The sequence below is a fragment of the Dermacentor albipictus genome, chromosome 8, assembly GCF_038994185.2.
Source record: "Dermacentor albipictus isolate Rhodes 1998 colony chromosome 8, USDA_Dalb.pri_finalv2, whole genome shotgun sequence".
Classification (NCBI taxonomy): Eukaryota; Metazoa; Arthropoda; class Arachnida; order Ixodida; family Ixodidae; genus Dermacentor; species Dermacentor albipictus.
The window spans coordinates 58,153,404-58,174,234 of record NC_091828.1 but is presented as its reverse complement, the minus strand read 5'-3'; the positions used below and the strand labels follow the sequence as shown (position 1 = coordinate 58,174,234).

The window sequence follows — 20,831 nt, the reverse complement described above, 5'->3', positions numbered from 1 at the left end:
GAGTCACTAAGCATTTTTTTTCCAACCTACATTTTTGTGTTGGTGATGTGTTCATTGAAGCAGGGTGGATGTTTTACTGCTGGTATTTGGTAAGCTTTAGTGATCTGCATAAACTTTTACGCAGTTTATTATTACAATACAAAGGGTTCCCCAAACGATGGCATCTAGTCTTCTTCGGCATCTTGAAGAAATGCATTGTCGATACGCGGGCTCCGACCACAGGCTTCCCTTGAACGACCAGCGGTGAATATCTTTGCACCAGATACTCTTTCATGCGTCGCTCGTTCGAGAAATGGCATACCGTTGAACAAAGCCGTAGAGTGGAAAATTTAGTCAAGCATGCGCAAACGATAATTAACAGCGGAAATACGAATATAGGGTATGAGAGGCCTGTGCATGATGTCTCGCGCAATTAGCGCAATTTATTCTGACCTCGCCATAACGCGATGTCCGAATCCACGCCTCAGCGACAGCCGCTACTGAGTAAAAAGTATTAATCTTGAAGGTTATGCTTTGGCTGACAGCAGTCCCCGCATGCAATCGCGCAGCCGAAAACACGTCATGGAGGCCATGTTTCAAACACCACCCATACGCGTCTCCTGCCCGGCAACGAGCGATAATTTCGCAAGAGGTGTAGCCAGTCTGCGCGCATTGCTAGTTACCTGGAACACTGTGCGGGGTAGTTTCAACAACGCGGAAACGAGAAACAGCTGTTTCCCTTACCAGTCGCCCTGTTACCATAACCCACGTTACTCCCCTCGCTTTGAGCTTAATTGTTGTACTGGAGAATAGGCTAGCCTGCGCAGCGGTGCAGTACAAATACGAACTGCGTTCGTGATGAGGGCATGAGATTACAGTGCGCCTACGATAGAGTGTTAAAACGAAAAAGGAAAGCCCACTACATACGCTACGAACGAGCTTGAGGGGGCTACGGGTACGTATGCGATTTTCTCCTTCGAATGTGTGGGACTCTTCTGTATCGAATGTGCGCGTAGAAAAAAGGGGCTTTTGCACGTAAAAAATGGGCGTTTAGCGAAAGGAGTAGCTGATGCAGTTGGTTATGTAGGGTCATTTTTTGCAAAAGCTGACAGAAGAAATCCGCCATTGTAATAAATAAAGTACTATGACATCACATTGTGCATGGTAAATGTATTTATGTCATACGAAGTAGCATTTCTCATTGCGTTAGCGGGTAACCTGTACCTGATTCAGTAACAGGATTATCATTCGATAAACACTCACGAGGCAAAGTGAAGTAAATTTTCAACAATGCAATTTTGTGAGTTATTTGGATGTTCATAGGCTTTAAAACAATCTAGCTGTGAATTCTCATTCTTCAAAGCATAGCAGTATTAGAGTCTAGAAATCAAACAGCCCAATTTATTAAGTTTACAATAACGACACCAGAATAATTTATTTCGCTATTGCGAAATAAGGTTAGAAGTTGTCCACACTATAGTACCGACAGTGTAACAGCATATATTGGGAGAACACCAATATATAATGATACTGATTGGAACTTAGCACTGTTTTATTACGGCTACTAGCCTATTTATTTCTTCACGCTGTTGCGTATTCCTGTATGTTTAGAATTTTGTTCAATTTTTCAATTGGTATATCTTGCTAAACGTATTATTATTGTTGTTATTATTATTATTATTATCAATATTATTATTATGCATTTGTATTAGGTATTTTATTTACGCAAGACAATTCAATATGCATGCTAAATACCTGCAGATTACATATCTTCTTTGGAACTGTACTTAGAACTAAAATAACACAAATGAATAATTCGTATTCGTTCTCTCCAAAAAGAAACGAGTTTCTTTTTCTTAATCTAGTATAAGCCGTTGCACTGAGCGTAAAAGGTAGTGCGCTAAGTGCCAAGAAAAGTAGATTTGTGCGATGTGAGCATAGAGCGTCGCGAAAGGTTTGCTCTTTGCAGAGTGATTTAACATCCGAGTGCATCCTGCAGGAAGGACACTACAGGCTTTGAGAACGGGAGGAAAGAGACCTGGTCGGCGATGAACGTCCTGGAATATGTCCTGTTTGGAGTTCTGGTCCTCGCAAACCTTTCCCTGGGTCTTTGGTTCTCCTTACGGCAAAAACATTGTCGACAGAGTGGTTCGAATTCCGCAGCGGTTGAAGTGTTTCTAGGAAGCCGGACGCTCATGATGCTTCCTCTGGCAGCTTCAACCGTGGCATCCATCCTTTCATCGACGGGGCTTGTCGCTTTGCCTGCCCACTACTACGCGTACGGCTGGCACGTGCAATGGGGTGCGGTGACGCCTCTATTACTTTTCCCTTTGGCTACGCGCGTATTTGTGCCCGTAATCTACGACCTTGGCGTTACTTCAATCTTCGAGGTGAGCGGCGTTCACTTGTTCTTGAATGGATCATTCTTTGCGAACAGTGCAAAATTCATAGACGGCAAAAAGACCGATATGCTGTCACATATATCACCTACGCTTCGGCACTTTCGACAAGAGCAGTGCCGGAAATCGTATTCAGTGGTTTCATCACGGTACAAAAGCAACTCGCTCAAGGGAGCCCTGCTTTTTGGAGGTTAGGCTTTACTTCAAAATTGAGTATGAATGCTTCTTTTCAGAATTTTTCTATGTCCACCCGTTTATGATTGTGTGTTCCTATCAAACAATAACAATAATAATAATAATAGCAATAATATTAATAATAATAATACACGGACAGGTGTATTGTTGCGAAAGCATTTAGTTGAGTTCATTTTGTTTGCGTTGTGTCATCTCAAGCGCTGTACCAATATAAGCGATGTCACCATTAGCCTATCTTTATGTCGAATGCAGGATGAAAGCAACTCCCGGCGATCTTCAACTACCCCTGTCTTGCGCTAGCTGATTCCAACTTGTGCCTAAGAATTTATTAATTTCATCGCCCCATCTAATTTTCTGCCATCTTCAACTGAGCTTCTCTGCACTTGGCACCTAAGCTGCAGCTCTAATGGTCCAATGGGGATGTGCGCTACGCTTTACAAGACTTGCGCAGCGCCATCCTCTAGTCTTAATCTTTACATAGAATATCAGCTATCTCCGCTTGCTCTCTTATACACACCACTTCATTCATGTCTTTTAACATTAAAGCAACAATTTTTCGCCCCATTACTCTTTGCGCGGTCTACCCCAAGTTTCTATCCCATATGTTAGACGCCCAGTCAGGATTTGTTAATGGCTGTCGTATGCACCGCAATCCATATTTATTCCTCTGTAAGTTTTTCTATGAGGATCAGAGTCCCCTTTGAGTAATTGACCTACATATACGTACTCCTGCACAGATTTTAGAGGGTGACTGGAAATCATCAAGTTTTGTTGTGTGACCAGGTTGATGAATATTACCTTTGTCTTCTGAATGTTGATCGTCAAAACCGCCCTTACACAGTATAACTTCTTGGGCGTGTTCGTTGATAGGCACTGATGTCACTGTAGCGCAAAGAAACACGGACAAGAACCAGGACCGGACATGACGGGCACCCATGGTGTCCTGTCTTCTTCTTTGTCCGTGGTTCTTGGCGCTACAGTGGCTTCTGCTCTTGCACTTTCTCAGATGAGGCCCTTAATAATTTGATGCTATTCATCGCCAGTGTTGCTGAACAGGACAATGCCATCTGATCGATGGTTTCTAAGATATTGGCCGTTGATCTCCGCTCCTATGCCTTCCCATTCTAATAGCTTCTAAGCGGGCAGTGAATAGCACTGGGGAGATAGTCTCTTCTTGCCTGACCACTTTCTTGATAGGTAATCTTCAAATTTTCCTTGTGGAGAAGCAAGGTACCAGTGGAATGTTCATAGATATTTCCCAAGATATTCCCGTATACCACCTGTACTTCTTGAATATGCAATGCCTCTATGGCTGCTGGTATCTGTACTGAATGAAATGACCTTTCGTAATCTATGAAAGCCATTAAGAGAGGTTGGTTGCATTCCCCGGATTTCTTAGTCTTCTGATTGATCACGTGGACGCGTTCATTGTAGAATATAAGTTCCTGAAGTCTGCTTGTTCTCTTGGCTGATTGAAGTCTATATGCTGGGCTGATTCCATTGAAAATTATCGTTATGAATAATTTATTCCATACTTAAATGAATCCAATGAGCCTACAATTATTCAAATATTTAGCGTCTCTCTTCTTATGGTTTAATATGTGGGCCGAAAAGTGTTTACTATGTGCGTCCCGCGCTACCTGCACGTGAGCGGTCTTCTTTTTGACCGGTTCTGAAGGTGATAGTCGCACCGCTACAAGTACAATTTTTGAATTATTCGAACTCTCTGGTGCACTTGAAGCCTTGAGACAGTGCGTATAAAGGGCCAAAAGTTTTTCAAGCGTAATATCTCCTGCATCTTTGATAGAACAGACTGTTACTGAATCTTCTCAGCGGTTTGATACCGTAACGTGTCTTGCAAAGCCCGTCTACCTTCATCGCTAGTTGTTATCTTGTTCAAAAATGTGTGTGCTTGCAATTTCCACGGTAGTGACCGATGCGGCCGTTAAAAAATACTGATTTCTTTATCAAATTGCTCACGTTGGAAGCAGCTTCTTGTATTCCATTAAAGGAGTACTATAAAGTTTGAGATAGCTACCTAGAGCGTTGTCACTCGATAGACAAAGAAACAACGCGGCCTCACAAATGCCACCCAACGCCAACAAAGATGGCTGCGCAAACTGACCCGTTTAACCTTTGGCAATGGAATTGTAAGGTCTACGTCCGCAAAAAGGCCCCCCCTGCAGCAATCAAATTGAGCCAAAGAAGACAAACACCAAGTCATTCTCCTACAAGAGACAAATACCGCTACACCCTCGCTATCCGACTATGACGTGACCGCTACGTCACCGCTGCACAAATGCAGAGGTATCGCCACGTTGGTCAGCAACAAGCTAGCCCACACGACACACAACGTTAATCACGACCGCAGCAACTGCGAATTCGTTCTCACGGAAGTCTTCCCTAGAGCCAAGAACGCCAAGAATAAATTTATCACAAACGTTTACAGCATCCCCAAGCACAGAGCACAAAAATTTATGCAAATATTACAGCTCGACCGCAACCGTGCCGGCGACAACCCCATGATTGTGGCCGGGGACATCAACGCCCCTAACAAGACCTTGGGATACGTCGCCAGCAGGGCCAAAGGCAAGGACTTACTAAACGACGCCGATGAACTTGACCTAACGCTCATCACGAACGCCGCATACCCTACAAGAACGGTTAACTCGGTCAACCACGACACAACGCCGGATCTCACTTTCGCCCGGAACGTTCCAAACTATCAGTGGAACAACCTCTTCGAGGATCTGGGTAGCGATCATAACCATGTTGAGAGAACGATTGACACCCCTTTTAGAGAACCCAGAAAGATGACGTACGTCGACTGGGACAAGCTCCGCGAGTAAAGACACTAAGGCCGAACAGACAAAGAATCAATGGAAGAAGGGACGTCGAAACTAAAGGCCGCCATTAAGGCGGCAACGAAGGAAATAGAAACAGATCTCCCCGTTCAAAGCTTGGACAGCTGACTGACTCACATGCTCGAAGCCAAACAATCGCTCACCAAGAGATGCAAAGAAGAAAAACACAATCGACGGCTCAGGAAAAGAATGTCTTCCCTCAACCGCCTGATTGCAGAATATTGCAGGTAACTATATAACCAGCAGTGGAAAGAAGTGTGCGACGTCGCGGACGGCCGCACGAACAGCGGGACGACGTAGCACCTGCGCAAACACATTTTAGACAGAACCAGAACCAAAACGGACCATAGTCACACGCTCAACAGGATCATGCACGAGAAACTCAAGATTACCACGGGAAATTACCTCGTTGACCGTCTCGCCGATAAGTACCACCCGCTGGCCAAAAATGCTATAGTCATGACCGCCGAAGTATGTCGCGGCAACGCCAACCGAGATCTAGATCCGGACTTCTCAACCGAAGACTTGCGCACGGCGCTTCAGAACCTAAACAGCAAGTCAGCGCGTGGGCCGGATGGCGTAACTAACAAGGCACTTAAAAACCTCGACGAAACCTCAGTCGAAACCCTCACAGAGGAACGGAGCACTGCCCGAAGACTACAAAACGGCACTCATCGTGTTCATCCCAAAGCCTGGTAGGGCGTCCAAAATCAATAACGTCAGACCGACCTTGCAGACGTGTTGCGTCCGCAAGGTAGCCGAGCACGCGGTCCTAAACAGGCTCGCGAAACATCTCGAAGAAAAGATATCTAGCCCGCAAGAATGATCAGCTTTCGACCCGGGCTATTCACAAAAGACGCCATGAAGCTCCTGAAGCACGAGATCATTGATGCAGACACGAGAGACGCGAGAGTAATCTTACGGCTAGACCTCGAAAAAGCCTTCGATAATTTATCACATGACTACATACAGGACACGATCTCTAACCTCAACCGCGGCACTAGACTCTACGCTTATACAATATCGTTTCTGAGTGACAGAACGGCCACCCTCCGTCTAGGAGAAATCAAGTCCCAGAAATACAAGCAGGGCAGCAAGGGCACCCCACAAGGTTCTGTCATCTCTCCGACGCTTTCTATTCTTGCGCTAGCCGGCCGAGGCAAGAGACTGGAACAAATCGAGAACGTAAAAAAATTGGAGGACGCTTAAGCTTCGCCTTCAAGAGTGGAACGCGACAGCGTTCCCGTCGACCCGCCAAGGGGTGTAAGAGCGTCGACCCGCCAAGGGTGTAAGAGTGGCGGTGAGCGTCGAGCAGCGCCGCGTTCGGCGCGGCAACGAAATGTGCGCCTGAGCAAGCGACGCACGCCGGAGCCTTACAAACAGCTCGTTTCTAAGGCAACACCGCATTCACTAGAGACGCTTTTGTACCGCTTTGAAGCATCGAACTCGTGGCTGAGTGGTAGCGCCTCCGTCTCACACTCCGGAAACCCTGGTTTGATTCCCGCCCAGCCCATCTTGCAAGTTGTTTTTTATTCATGAAGTGCCTGCTGGGATTTATCGCTCACGGCCAACGCCGACGACACCGGCTTTTCTGCGACACGAGCTCCTTAACGCTGTCGCATTAATACACCATATACGCAGATGACGTAACGCTCTGGATACCCGGAGGTAGCCTGGGATCAACTAAAAAGCTCTACTGCAAGCGATCAACGCGATCGAGGAATACAGCGCTCCCACAGGCCTGCTATGTTCGCCCGCGAAGTCGGAGCTCCTTGTCTACAAACCATCGAGAAGCAGCCCCAAGCCAGTGAGCTAAATCAGACACACACGCCATTACTCTCTTAACAAAAGACGGATGAACCATTCCACACGTCAGCAAAATCAGAGTGGTTGGCATGCTCATTGACAGCAACGGCTCTAACGCCGTGGCAGTGGAGAAAATCGTGACAAAGTAGAATAATTCTTTGAATCTCATAGGACGCGTAGCAAAAAGACAACACGGCCTTAAGGAAGAAAATATGCTCAAGCTAATACACTCCTTTGCGCTATGCCATTTCACGCACGAGGCGGCCATGCACAGATACACAGTCACCATTACACATGCGGTAATGCACAAACTCAATGGGCAACTGAGAAAGCTAGTCAAACTAGCGCAGGGAATCCCCAACAACACCGAGACAGAGCTCCTGCTGCAACTGGGAGTACACAATGCACTCGAAGAAATCACCGGAGCTCAAGAACGGCTTCAACTGACAATACTCTCTGTAACCAAACTGGGTAGAGAAATCGTAACGAAACTGGATCATAACATCACAGCAATCGAGATTCTATAGAAAAGCGTTCCGACGGGCACCCGCAAATCCTACACGGTTCGCCCAATACCGCGGAACACAAACCCAGCGCACCATCAACCCAGAAGGCTGGCACGTGGATCGTTCATCCTGCGCGAAATGCACGTATTTCGTAAGACGATCCTCGCCTGTTTCGTAGACGCGGCGCAGTACCCGTCCGGGGAGGCCTTCGTTGCAACCACAATCAATGAGCTAGGTGAAGTCACAAACGCTCTCTCAGCCAAGACCCACAAATCCGAGATAGTAGAACAGGTGGCCATCGCACTCGCGCTCATAGATCCGACCACCACCCACGTCTACAGCGATTCACGCTCGGCCGTCAAAGCCTTTGAGAAAGGAGCCATTGCAAGACAAGCAGTACAAATAGTCAATACATCCGTACCGCTGCAGCATCACACCATCTGCTGGTTCCCGCCACACCTCGGATAGATCGAGGACGTCCCTCCCAATCTCAATGAGATGGCTCACAGGAACGCGCGAGACCTAACCCTCCGCGACGCCACCTATTCTGGTCGTGACCATCCCAGCGAGAATCGGGACCCTCCCTCCACATACAACGAGATTACAAAGCACTTTTATCTAGATCGCAGAATATACCGCACACCTCTCAATGAGCTCACCCGGCCTCAAGCCCTCACGTTCAAAATGCTTCAAACCAACACGTACCCCACGCAGAAAAGACTACATCACTACATGCCTGAGCGATACACTTCATATTGCGAAAATTACCACAGCACACTAGACGTGCACCGTTTGCTCTGTCCGTGTGGTCGGACCCACGCAAACAAGAATCACGAGTACGGCAGGCTACAAGAAGCATTACGCAGCACGTTCCTGGCGGAGCAGCTCTGGGCCGTCCAGTGAGTCCACGATGCCACCAGGGAGTTGCAACTCCCGGTCTCAACTTGGGAGTAGCCCGCTCTATGGGGCTTTGTGCCCCGTAGCTCGCAGGACCTTCCAGTAAAGTTATTCCATCCATCCATTAGGTTGTGATTATCTTCTGTAACAAGAACGGCATTCAAACTCGTGAGATGCCACTAGCCAGCTGAGTTCTCTATTTATATGCATACCTAATATATATCTATGTATGTGACGAATCTGTGACTGAACTTAACAGGAAGTTTGAGCTTGGACGCTTGCATCTCAACACATCAGAATGAAGAAATTGTATGTCTCAGAAACCAGTGCACTGAATTTCATATGATTTGCTGTAAATAAAAGAAAAGGTTAATATATAGATACACTGCAGCAAGCGTCATATTTATATAGGCAGCGACAGTTCAGAAAAATTGTCGGAAATCATAGAATAACAAGTCTAAATTATCAAGTCTACAGCTCTTCAGCAAAACAGAGAACTGAGCGAGTTCGTATTTGTTGACCAATAGAACTTTAAGTGGGCAATGAAAAGGGATACCAGAAGCCTCTAAACAGAATTGGTACACTACACACTGTTCTGAAATATACAACGAATTCCGAAGTAGTACTTTTGCAGAACCCTCGTAAATAAGGCAGTAACTTCATGCAAGCTCTAAATTCGCATATTCTAATTTTTCCGCTACAGATATCCTGACAGAAATAGTGTACAGAAATGCGTTACCTATTTCTTGTGCAGGGTTATCGATTGATAAAGTTTGAGCTACAAGTTTTTAAGCTGGCCATTTTAGGGTAATGTGCGCGAAATATTACAGGTGTTATGCAAAAATTTTGCTTCAAATAATTGCTCAAGCTTCCTAAGGCTGCTTTCGAGTGTTATAACTGCTACAACGTGTAAAAATATATTCTGGTGAACATAATGTCTGGTCAGAGTAAATAACTTTTCCGTACAGAAAACATCATTCATAATGCATTACAGCTCAATAGAACGCTAGCAGAATTGCAGAATCCATAGGCGAATACATTACTGTGGAGTCATATTGAAAGGCAATGTTTTTGTCGTATTCCTATCGCATGCATTTCGATAAAAAGCGGCACGGAAGTGAGACACCAGATAACATTTTCGCAGTTGACTCTTCAGTGTTCGGTAGCATAACTTCGCCATCCTTATCGCAAAAGGAGGTACAATATCTGCAGCGTGTTTCGTCTGGCACGCATTTGTAGTGGGTCTGCACTGCTTTTACTGATTGCTTTCACGTACACATGCACTATCGCTTCTGGAAGAACATCTGGGGTTGATAGTTTAACGTTTCTTATGCCCCTACACTCAATGTATGTGCGCATCATTATTCGTTGTGCTAGAACATGGGCACTCTCTCATGCCAAACAACTAACGCAGATAGTCACCGTATCGAACACGTATTAACGCCATCCTTTACGATTTCTCTTTCCGCAGTACATCCGTATGCGCTTCAACAGCGCTATATCATTCACTGCATGTGCTATTTACATCTTTTTAACGGTAAGTACAACAAAGAGCTTAATGACTTCAATGCTGCTTCGTAGTGCCCATTCCTACGATCGGCACAGAATCTTGCAGCGCGTAGATAATCCGAATAAAAGCAATGACGAATAAAAATAAAAATCCGGTGATTAAAGGGCGACTTGCACTTTTTGGTGACAGATTACTGAAGTCCTCATTCCCGCCCCCTTTTTTCCCCCGCTGTCTCCAAGCCCACGCGTAGGAATATCGTGCGAGTTATACGTTGTCATTTCGCACTATTTCCGGCATGCGGACTCTAAACTTTTTTTGGAGTGCTTTAACAAGGTCTTCATGTTTTAAAGAAACCCCATATTGACTGATAGAGATAAATAATGAGGGCAAGCCTGATTGCTTAATGCTGGGGCCATTGATCAGGCGCCGATTCCAGGACACCGTCTGTAACGGGCCAGGTAAAAGCAAATATAACAGGCAAAATTCAAAAGGGAAAACAATCACTGAGCACAATAGTTGCGAGATACGACTACAAGACCATTTGAGTCTCAGGCCGACGCTTTGCCTTGGGGTCTTTTATCACATCATAACCACAAGAGTCCGCACAATGTCGGCGGCTGCTGCTGCTGCTGCCGCCATGTGCATATAAGAGGGAGTAAGACCCGATGACGGAACAGTTTCTTGGTGAACGTAAGCAGATGTGCCGAAGATGTCAACGGGCATAACGAGAAAGCGTAGTGAGCGTGCCTACACTGTGGTCTCGGCCAACTGGCACAGAGGCATAGGTTGCAGACTTAAAGCTAGAAATCTTTTACATTTCGGGCACTTCATGAAATGTGACATAGTATCAACTATTACGCAAGAACGTGATGTGGCAGCCATGCATAAATGAGGTGTCAATGAATTCATGCAATAAGACAGAAGCCCGAAAAGAAGATCGCGCAGCAACAAGTAAATTTATTTACTTATTGCTAAAAGCACCTAACCGGCATGTGTTGATAGTGTTGGAGTATTCCGTGAGAACAGTATGGCGGACGGATCCAATATGAAGCGTTCTTCGGATGTGGGTGTGTAGAATAATCTTTCTTTCCTTTGCGCTAGTGCCTTCTCTTCGCAAACTAAGGCTCATTTCTATTTCTGCCAGAGTGTGAAACATATTGTCAAGCATCCGAGGTATAAACGACATTTCCAAACGCAATTTATAGAGGCCATGAAACAATGCTGGCGAAAAAATGTGTCTTATATGCTACTTATGCATAATTCTCGTTGAAAATCTGCCATTTTCAGCATTGCAATCAATGTGTCCTAGCATATACATATACGTAAGGCTAGAAATTATTTTGGGCATGGCGTGCGAATCCATCCATAGACGCAGTCCTGCTTAAAGTTGTTAACGGGCTTCTGTAAAAATGGTAACTTCTTATGCAGATACTATCAGGCTATTTGCAGTCTTTGACCGATTACATCCTCCCATAACATTGAGCCTTTCATGTATTTGTTTCTTCTACTGCGTGAAATCTGCATGTGCTATACTTGCGAATTGCTCATGCTCGGGGATTTCTCATCTTCTATATTCTGGCTACAGAGGTCAATGAATGTCGTCAGGAGTGTACAAATGCATCATTGTAGAGCCAAACTGCTTTAATTTCTTGTAAAGATTGGAGGCTTAAAATGCGGAATGTGTGATGGAATTTCGCATTCACAGTAGGATTGTTTATAGTTGCGTTGTGCGTCTAGAAGGTACCTGAAATCAGGACGCGCGGAAATTTTATGGACGGATGTTTCCAGCCTTAATCGAAATTTTGAATGGTCTGCTTGGCAAAGTGTTTGTGGGTTTGACGAATTTAGACCAGTCACCGTCACAGCACAGTGACAACGGTGCCGTCCTTCGCACATTACGTGCATTCTTGGAAAATGATCAACCGACAATTTTTTTAGAGCTAGAACTTTTAGCGACGATAACGTGCATAGTAGGCAACGAGCAGTTATGAAAGTTACAAGAAACTGCGATTATCGCCTTCCTTCAGATATTAAGACGATGAAGATTCTGACTACTGAGGAAGCTTTGTTAACACTACACTTTCCTTTTTTTATAGTTTCTTGGAGACATTATTAGTTAACCTGGCGCACCGCTTTAAATGAAATTTTTCGCGAAAGGCCCAAGAAGTACATTTGATGGTGTTTTCCTACAATGTAAACAGGTCAATATCGCAGGCCGTAGAATTTAAATAAATTGTGAGACTCGTATGCCAAAAGCACGATATGATTATGACGTACCCCGTAGAGGCATACTCGGGATTAATTTTGACGAAATGTGTTTTTGTAACGTGAACTGTATGAGTGGTACAAGGGTGTATTTTTATTTAATTCCCGTCAAAATGTGGCTGCCACTTTCGGTGGGATTTGATACTGCGCCCTCGGGCTCAGTAACGCAACGCCAAAGCCATTACGTCACCGCGATGCGCACGCCGTAGCCCTACTAAAAAAAAAGTAGCCCTACTATCTCGCAAATTGTGCTATTCACTGAAGGAAGGTAATGCATGCGTTTGAAACATCTTCCCTTTTGCTTCTTTCAGCAAAGTGTCGGTGCTATCTCTATTTTCGCAGCATCCTTGGCACTTGAAACAGGTAGAGTACATCTTATTTCACGTGTTTTTTTATTGACGAAGCCAAAACGCCCGTTGCGGGAATTACACAGGCCGTTGAGAAATAACAATAAAATATGATTACACTTACCACTCCTTGTAAAAAGTTACAAAAGATGAAGTAAATGCTGGTGCCATGGCACATCTGACGAAATGTAAAGGCCTAGTTATTTTAGTATAGAAGCTTTTTTTTTATGGCAGCGTTATTAATTCTGTAAAAACAGACATAAGGTACTTCACGCACTTTCAGGAGGTCAACTATCTGTCTTAATATCTATGTTTGTATGTAACCGTCTTCCCGCCTACCCGGGAGCCTGGGAACTGCGTGGTTGAATGGGTAGGGCAACGGACTGGTGTGCTCAGAGGACAGGGTTCGAATCCGACAGTCGGACTGGCTTTGCTCATCGGGTATGTTAAGATGTGTACATATCTGGCTTTTACACTTTACAGAAAAGCCCAGTAACCGACTACAATTACTCCATTCAAAAATATGGTTGATCGCAGTTACCAATTAGCGCCTCAAGAAATAAACTGGGTAACTTATCAATAGTAATCGAAAATTTGTATGCGACTTTCTTACGAACCTTTATCAGCATTGCGCAGATACAGCAAAAAGAACCAGCTGGCTTGGCAATTTCAGTGCGTCCTCGGTAGCCCTTGATAATGCTCATCTGCGCGAGCAATTCCAATATAAAACTTCGTAGGTCATCGTCCCTAGGTTTTGTTGTGAAGGCATCTGGCAGCGACACTGAAAACTTCATCCAGGAGAAAGAAAATGAGGGAAATGCAGGGAGGTTAGCCAGTTTGGTCGATGTGCGCGCTGGAAGGTAGGGCAGTGTTATTACAGGTACAGCTATTGCGCAGAGTATTATGGTTACTCAGTATCAGGGTCTTTTGTGAAGCACAGCGCTTGATTATTTCTTGACATTGGACATAAAGTTCATAAGAGAACCTGTTAGGGTGAGTTGGTGCGGATACATACAATACAATACCACGCAATACAACACAATCTTTATTGTGCATAAAGAAAAACAAAATACAGATAGCAGGCCCGCCAAAGTCTCAGAGGGCTTGACTGGCAGTGCCTGACAGTCAGGTCACGGAAAATAGCATGCGGTTATTTGCGGAGTTAGCTATTAGCTGGTCGGAACGAAATATTGAAGAATTTATACAAAATAATCTTTTAAACGTCGAAAATCCTGAGTAATTTCTGGATACCGCGTCTTGGTGTTAGCTTCTAACACAGGCATCGGTAATTATTAAATATCGCTGGAACATAATATTGCCGCGTTCTTCCTCCATACTTCGTTGCCGTCTTGGGGATCACATACAGTTCTTTCTGTCTAAGGAAAGGGCTGGTGTATACCGTATCTTAAAATCATCATTCCCGAAGTATTTAATTCCAATACTTTCGACAAACCAGGGAAGTGCAGTTTGGCAAATTCAAAAACTTGAAGACACCTGTATCTTTCCTAGGACAAAAACCGTACGCCATTTTTGACAACAGTGAACATTACATGTAATTCGTTACGTAGAAGTCCGGTACATATGTGCTGATCATTGTCATCATGACATCATGAGTTTCCTTGTGCGAAATATCTTAATTCTGTTCATTCACGTGCCAGAACTGCAATTATGAGGCACGCAGTGGTGGGACACTCCAAAATAATTTAGGCCACCCGTGGTAGCATGGCTGTTTAATGTCGAACAGTAAGAAATCTACATCGTGCGTGAGCCTCATTACTGTTCGCCGCACGTGAACACGCTTAAAATAATTTATCAATTTATTCGCGCGGCCTTCTTGCTGGAATGCTAAATCATTTTAGCCCTATTCCAGAACATAGCAGTATCATATTTTGGTTAAGTCTCAGTTTCAGCACTGTAGGCGAAATATGCTGCAAGGCTCATTTCGCAACAAAAATATTACGGCGGAGCTCATGTCACGATGACGGTCGATGGTAATGCGAATAGCAATTGAGAAAAGTAGCGAAGGATACTAGTCTTCAAGTCAGGTTTATTAAACACGTGTAGTGATAATTTTGATACATCTGTTGCTTCGTTTGTACGCCACATACTCGAATATCGTCGCACTTTGCTATGGCACTCGCTTGCCAAGTTTGGTCGTGAGCTCAAAGGAATGACGACGGCTGCATGACGCCTATGCAGTGGCGATGGAAAGACGGAGACATGATATCGATCAAACGTCAAAGGCGTATAATGACGACGATATCACAAAAATGATACTCGCTATTTCGTTTATGACCATGGGATAACGAACACAACATGAGAACTACAGAGGACAATGAGATGGCGAAGACTGCATGACGACAATGGCGTGGCGCTGACGGTATGGCGATAGCCGGATGAAGAAGCGGGAATGGCAACGAAAGCACGACAAAGACGGCATGTCGATGGCACTTGCACAACGTATGCATAATAGCGTCTGTGTGACGACGACAGAATGTCGACAATAACATGGCAACGCCGGCATAGTCACGAATAAATGAGGACGGTATGATTGCATCAGAATAACAAATAAGAAATAGCATCGATGGGTCGACGACGGTGGTATGACGACCACAGCAGGACGAGAATTGAATGAAGATACTGAAGTACTGGCAATGATGAAACGACAATGTGACGACGACTGCATTGATGACAACGGTGGGACAACGACATAAAGCGAGCCGGCTGTCGACGCTATAACGATGATGATGAAACGATTGCGACAGTACTCCGATGACCATATGACAACTATTGCATCACGGCGACTGTATGACGACGATTCGATTGCAGTAGTATGATAACAGTGGAATGCCGACGAGTTTATTGAGTTTATTATGACAATGGCATGACAATGGCTGTTTCAGGAAACTTGTATGACGACGATGGTGTGACGATGATCGCATGACAAGAGTCGGATGATTAAGTTGGGGTGACAATGATAGCACGAGCACGATGGCACAAGGACGACGTTCTGGCATTGGAGGCATGATAGCGGCGGTCTGGCGATGACAGCATGAAAAGGGTAGCATAATCATGATTACACTGCAGTATGATTACAATGCAATGGCGAAGGTTGACGTCAAAGGAAAGATGAAGGCGGTGTGGCGTCGACTGCATGACGACGGCGGGATGACATTACTGAAGTGACTCCAATAATTAAACGACAACGTGATGGCGACGGCATGACGAGCCGGATGACAAAGCTGAAATGACGATGACGCAACGAGTACGGCAGCATCACGGCCCCAAGTACATACGAGTACCTAGTGGCCTAAGCTATTAGAGAACTTGGACCACTCGGTCGGAGTAGCAAGACTGACGACGGACGCATAAGCAGAATAGAGCCACTAAGCTGGAATCACGACAATTGAACGACCATGACTGTATAACTATGTTAGTGTAACAACAAATTTTCGCCAACTGTATGACGACGATGGAATGCGACCACGGCATGACAAGTGTCGGATGACAAAGCTGGAACGATGGCGATGCAATGACCGCGAAGGCATCACGACCACAAGCGGACCACAGTCCCAGTGGTCCAAGCATTTGAATAAATTGGGGAAGCTAGAATGGTGACAATGAAACGACTATGATGCATCACGACCCCGAGCACGTACCTAGTTGTATCGTAATCTGTATCTAATCCGCTCAGCATGCAGCGCGCTCTGTGTTCATGGCACGATACGCCCCCATGTGATAAGGGCGTTACCCGCCTGTTCACAACGTGTATAAAACCAGTGCTGAATAAACGCTGGGACTCACTTTTGCCCAGCAAGTGACACACGACGTGTCGTCGTCTGCTCCACTCGATGCATGGTGTCAGAAGTGGTTAGCATGGCAATGCACTTCCTGCACGACGCGTGAAGACCAGCGATCCTGTGGCGGAAAATGGATTTCCTCAAAGCACCGGAGCCGCTCCTTACAACAGGCGACCTGCGCAAGAACTGGCAGCTCTTCAAACAAAGGTTTGAAATTTTCCTCACGGCGTCAGGGGTCGCAGAAAAGCCTCGGACTGAGTCCAAGAAGACAGCGTTGCTTTTGAGCGTCGCGGGCGCAGAGGCCATTGAAGTCTTTAACACCTTCACGTTTGCAGCAGGCGAGAAGAACGACGACTATGCCACAGTGGTGAAAAAATTTGATGAGTATTGCATTGCACAGACCAATGAGGTTCACGAGCGGTATATGTTCAGGAGAAGAATCCAAGCTGCTGGCGAACCAGTGGAGCATTTCTTACGAGACCTGAAGAATCAAGCACGTGCTTGCAACTTTGGAGCTTTGGCGGAATCGATGGTCAGGGACCAAATTGTGTTCGGGATAAATGACGACACGGTACGTGAAAAGCTCCTCAGGGACAACAACTTGACCCTGCAGAAAGCAGAACAAGCCTGTAAAGCAGCTGAAGCATCAGCAACTCACAAGGAAATGTGGAACCAGGAACACCAAGTGCATCCTATCAGCAGGACTAGCACGAGCCGCGAAAACCGAGAACAGACACGTTATGACTGCCGAAACTGCGGCGGAAAACACTCCCCAAGAAGGTGCCCTTCTTTTGGAAAAACGTGCCGGAGATGTCAGCGGAAAAACCACTTTGCCAGATGTTGTAAAGCGACGGCAGTTGTTGACGAGTTGCAAAGCGGCCAAGACGATTTCGAGATTCTCGACGTATCCGCAAAGAATGTGTCCAGCAAGCATGACTGGACGGTGGAAGTCCAAATCAAGAACGTGGCAGTTCAGTTAAAGGTTGACACGGGATCGCAGGCAAATTTGTTGCCTTATGGATTATACGCCAAAATGAACCCACAGCCGCCCCTGTACCCCAGCAGCGCGATTTTACGCTCCTACGGCGGAGATGTAATCAAACACATTGGCGTCATGCGGGCCGAAGTCTCTTTAAATGGTTGCATTGCCATGCTGAGCTTTTTCGTGGCACGAAAGGGGCGCCAAGCAATCCTAGGACTTGAGGCGAGTGAACGCCTGGGACTGATTTCACGCGTGAACAGCGTGTCGCAAAACAGCTCTGAAGAAGTGGTTGCCAGCTTTCGTCACCTTTTCACTGGCACCGGCTGCGTCAAACGAGTATACCACATGGTGCTTCGCAAGGACGCCACGCCAGTGGTTCAGAGACCTCGTCGAGTGCCACTGGCTTTAGAGGAGCCACTTCGGGAGGAGTTGTCACGTATGGAACAAGCCGGAATAATTGCAAAAGTCACTGAGCCAACAGACTGGGTGAGTCCCCTTGTTATCGTACGAAAGAAAGACGGGAAGCTGCGAGTCTGCATGGACCCCAGGAAAATAAATGAGTGCCTCAAGCGCGAGCACTACGCGATGCCGAGGCGGGAAGACATAGAGGCCGAGCTGGCCGGCGCAAGAGTATTCACTCGCCTAGATGCAAACGCAGGGTTTCACCAAATTCCCTTAGATGACGAGACGTCTAGGATATGCACTTTTGCGACACCCTTCGGCCGCTATCGATTTTTGCGACTGCCTTTCGGAATATCATCAGCGTCCGAAGTATTTCAGCAAACCCTAAGTGAAATTTTTGACGCGCTTCCTGGCGTTAGAGTGTATGTCGATGACATACTCGTGTGGGGCAATTCCCAACAAGAGCACGACCAACGTCTAAGATCAGCGCTAGAAGCGGCAGAACGTGCGGGCCTTACGTTCAATCCAGCAAAGTGCGAGTTTGGCGTTCAACAAATTGAATTCCTGGGCGACGTGATAAACGAAGAAGGAATCCGTCCAAATGCATCCCATGTTGAGTGCATGTTGCAGATGGCACCCCCTAGTGATAAACTAGCAGTTCAACGCATGCTGGGTGTCGTGAACTATTTTGGAAAGTTTTTGCCAACACTAGCAGAAAGGACAACGCTTCTCAGAAGCTTGCTAAAAAAAGACACTGTTTTCGAATGGTCGGCAAATCACGAAAAAGAGTGGAGAGCGCTGTGCGACAGCCTTAGCAAGCAGCCCTTGCTATCAGTTTTTGACCCTGAAAAAGAAACCAGGTTATCATGCGATGCGTCACAAAACGGAATCGGTGCTGCCTTGCTGCAGTATCACAACGGTGCATGGAAACCGGTTGCGTACGCCTCCAGAGTGCTTACTGATACGCAGCAACGCTATTCACAAATTGAAAAGGAAGCAATGGCCATAGTTTTCGGCTGCGAGAAATTTCACCATTTCATGTATGGGCGGAAGGTTGTCGTTGAGACTGACCATCGTCCGTTGATCTCCATATCGCAGAAGGCGATCGGTGACATGCCGCCAAGACTGCAGAGATTTTTTTTGCGTCTGCTACGCTATGACATTTTAATGCATTATGTTCCAGGAAAACAGCTTCTACTGGCGGACATGCTGTCCAGGGCTTCCGTTAAGGGCGCAGCAGATAACGCAGACAACAACAACGACGACGTCGAAGTGCACGCAGTAAGTGTGGTTGATTCTCTTGTCAGCGAAACCACGTGGAAAGAACTGGCTTCCGAGACACGAAAGGACACGCAGCTCGCCGCTGTGCTAAAGCACCTGGAGAACGGGCAACCAATTGAAGGACCGTTCAAGCCTTTTGCCGCTGAGCTATCGGAAGTAAAAGGGGTTCTCTTGAAAGGCTGTAAGATTGTCATTCCGGCCAGTATGAGGCGCGATATGCTGGCAAGAATTCATCAAGGCCACATGGGAATTAACAAGTGCAAAGAAAGGGCACGGCGCCTGGTGTTCTGGCCAGGAATGAACACTGATATCGAGACGTTTGCACAGGCATGTTCTGTATGTAAAACGTACGCTTACAAGTTGCCGCAAGAGCCTTTGATTATGCGTCCGGTTCCAGACCAACCATGGTACCGCGTCGGCATGGACATTTTTAGCCACGCAGGTCGGTCCTACTTGTGTGTTTATGATGCCCTATCGAATTTTCCCGAAGTCCAACAGCTCGTAGACACTTCAGCAAAAACTACTGTAGATGCAGCAAGTGCCATATTTTCCAGATATGGCATACCTGTAGAGGTATGCACTGATAACGGGCCTCAGTTTTCCAGTAGAGAATTTGCCATGTTCTCAAAAGTGTACGATTTCAAACACGTGACCTCAAGCCCGTATTTTCCCCGCTCCAACGGACTCGCCGAAAAGGGGGTACAAGTAGTCAAGAGAATCTTGAAGAAAACAACTGAAGCTAAACAAGACTTTTGGCTTGGCCTTCTCGCTTACAGGTCAACTCCACTGGAATACGGCTGGTCACCAGCCGAAATATTACAGGGACGCTCGCTGCGAACAACTCTACCAGCCGTTCAGGTCGGACAAAGCCGGCGGGTTGACAAACGCCAGCAAAAAGACTACTCAAGAGGGCCACTCGCACCGCTCAACAACGGCGAAACGGTCAGAATAAAAGACAGCTCATCATGGAGAAGAAAGGCTCGGGTTCTTCAGTCGTCTGGTCAACCAAGGTCATACGTTGTCATGACTGAAGACGGGCAACTCTTGCGACGCAACCGCGAGCATCTGCTGCCAACCAGAGAATCTTTTCGCCTTAGCGGTCCTCCTCACGACGACGAAGGTGTTTTTCAAGAATACGCTGCCCCTGCCAGCACACAACACGACCCAGAGGCGGCGCAAAACCCAAACAGCACAGCGAGCATTGTGCCGACAGTTCCGCAACAAGCAGCTGCTCCAAGGACTACAAGACAACGCAGACCACCTCGGCGCTTAATGTATGACGCGAACTTTCAACAAGTGCCGTGACTGTATTCAGTGCTCTGATCTTTGCTGTAGTTTTGGATGTGCAGTGATTCTTTAACTTTCTTTTTGTTCTCCCGAGCTAAAAGCGCTCCTTGTCCTTAGTTTTTTTTTTCTTTACGAAGGGGGATGTATCGTAATCTGTATCTAATCCGCTCAGCATGCAGCGCGCTCTGTGTTCATGGCACGATACGCCCCCATGTGATAAGGGCGTTACCCGCCTGTTCACAACGTGTATAAAACCAGTGCTGACTCACTGGGACTCACTTTTGCCCAGCAAGTGACACACGACGTGTCGT

The 20,831-nt window shown here is 46.2% G+C and overlaps 1 protein-coding gene across 1 annotated transcript in view; it reads left to right on the top strand.

Moving 5' to 3' along the window:
- Window positions 1-751: 751 nt before the first annotated feature.
- Window positions 752-20,831, top strand: part of LOC139048452 (sodium-coupled monocarboxylate transporter 1-like) — an 82,160-nt gene continuing 62,080 nt past the window's right edge. The window contains exons 1-4 of the mRNA XM_070522840.1: window positions 752-934; window positions 1,979-2,369; window positions 10,118-10,183; window positions 12,733-12,784. Of these exons, the coding sequence (XP_070378941.1) occupies window positions 2,028-2,369; window positions 10,118-10,183; window positions 12,733-12,784 (460 nt within the window). The 5' untranslated portion in view covers window positions 752-934; window positions 1,979-2,027. The remainder of the gene's footprint in view (window positions 935-1,978; window positions 2,370-10,117; window positions 10,184-12,732; window positions 12,785-20,831) is intronic.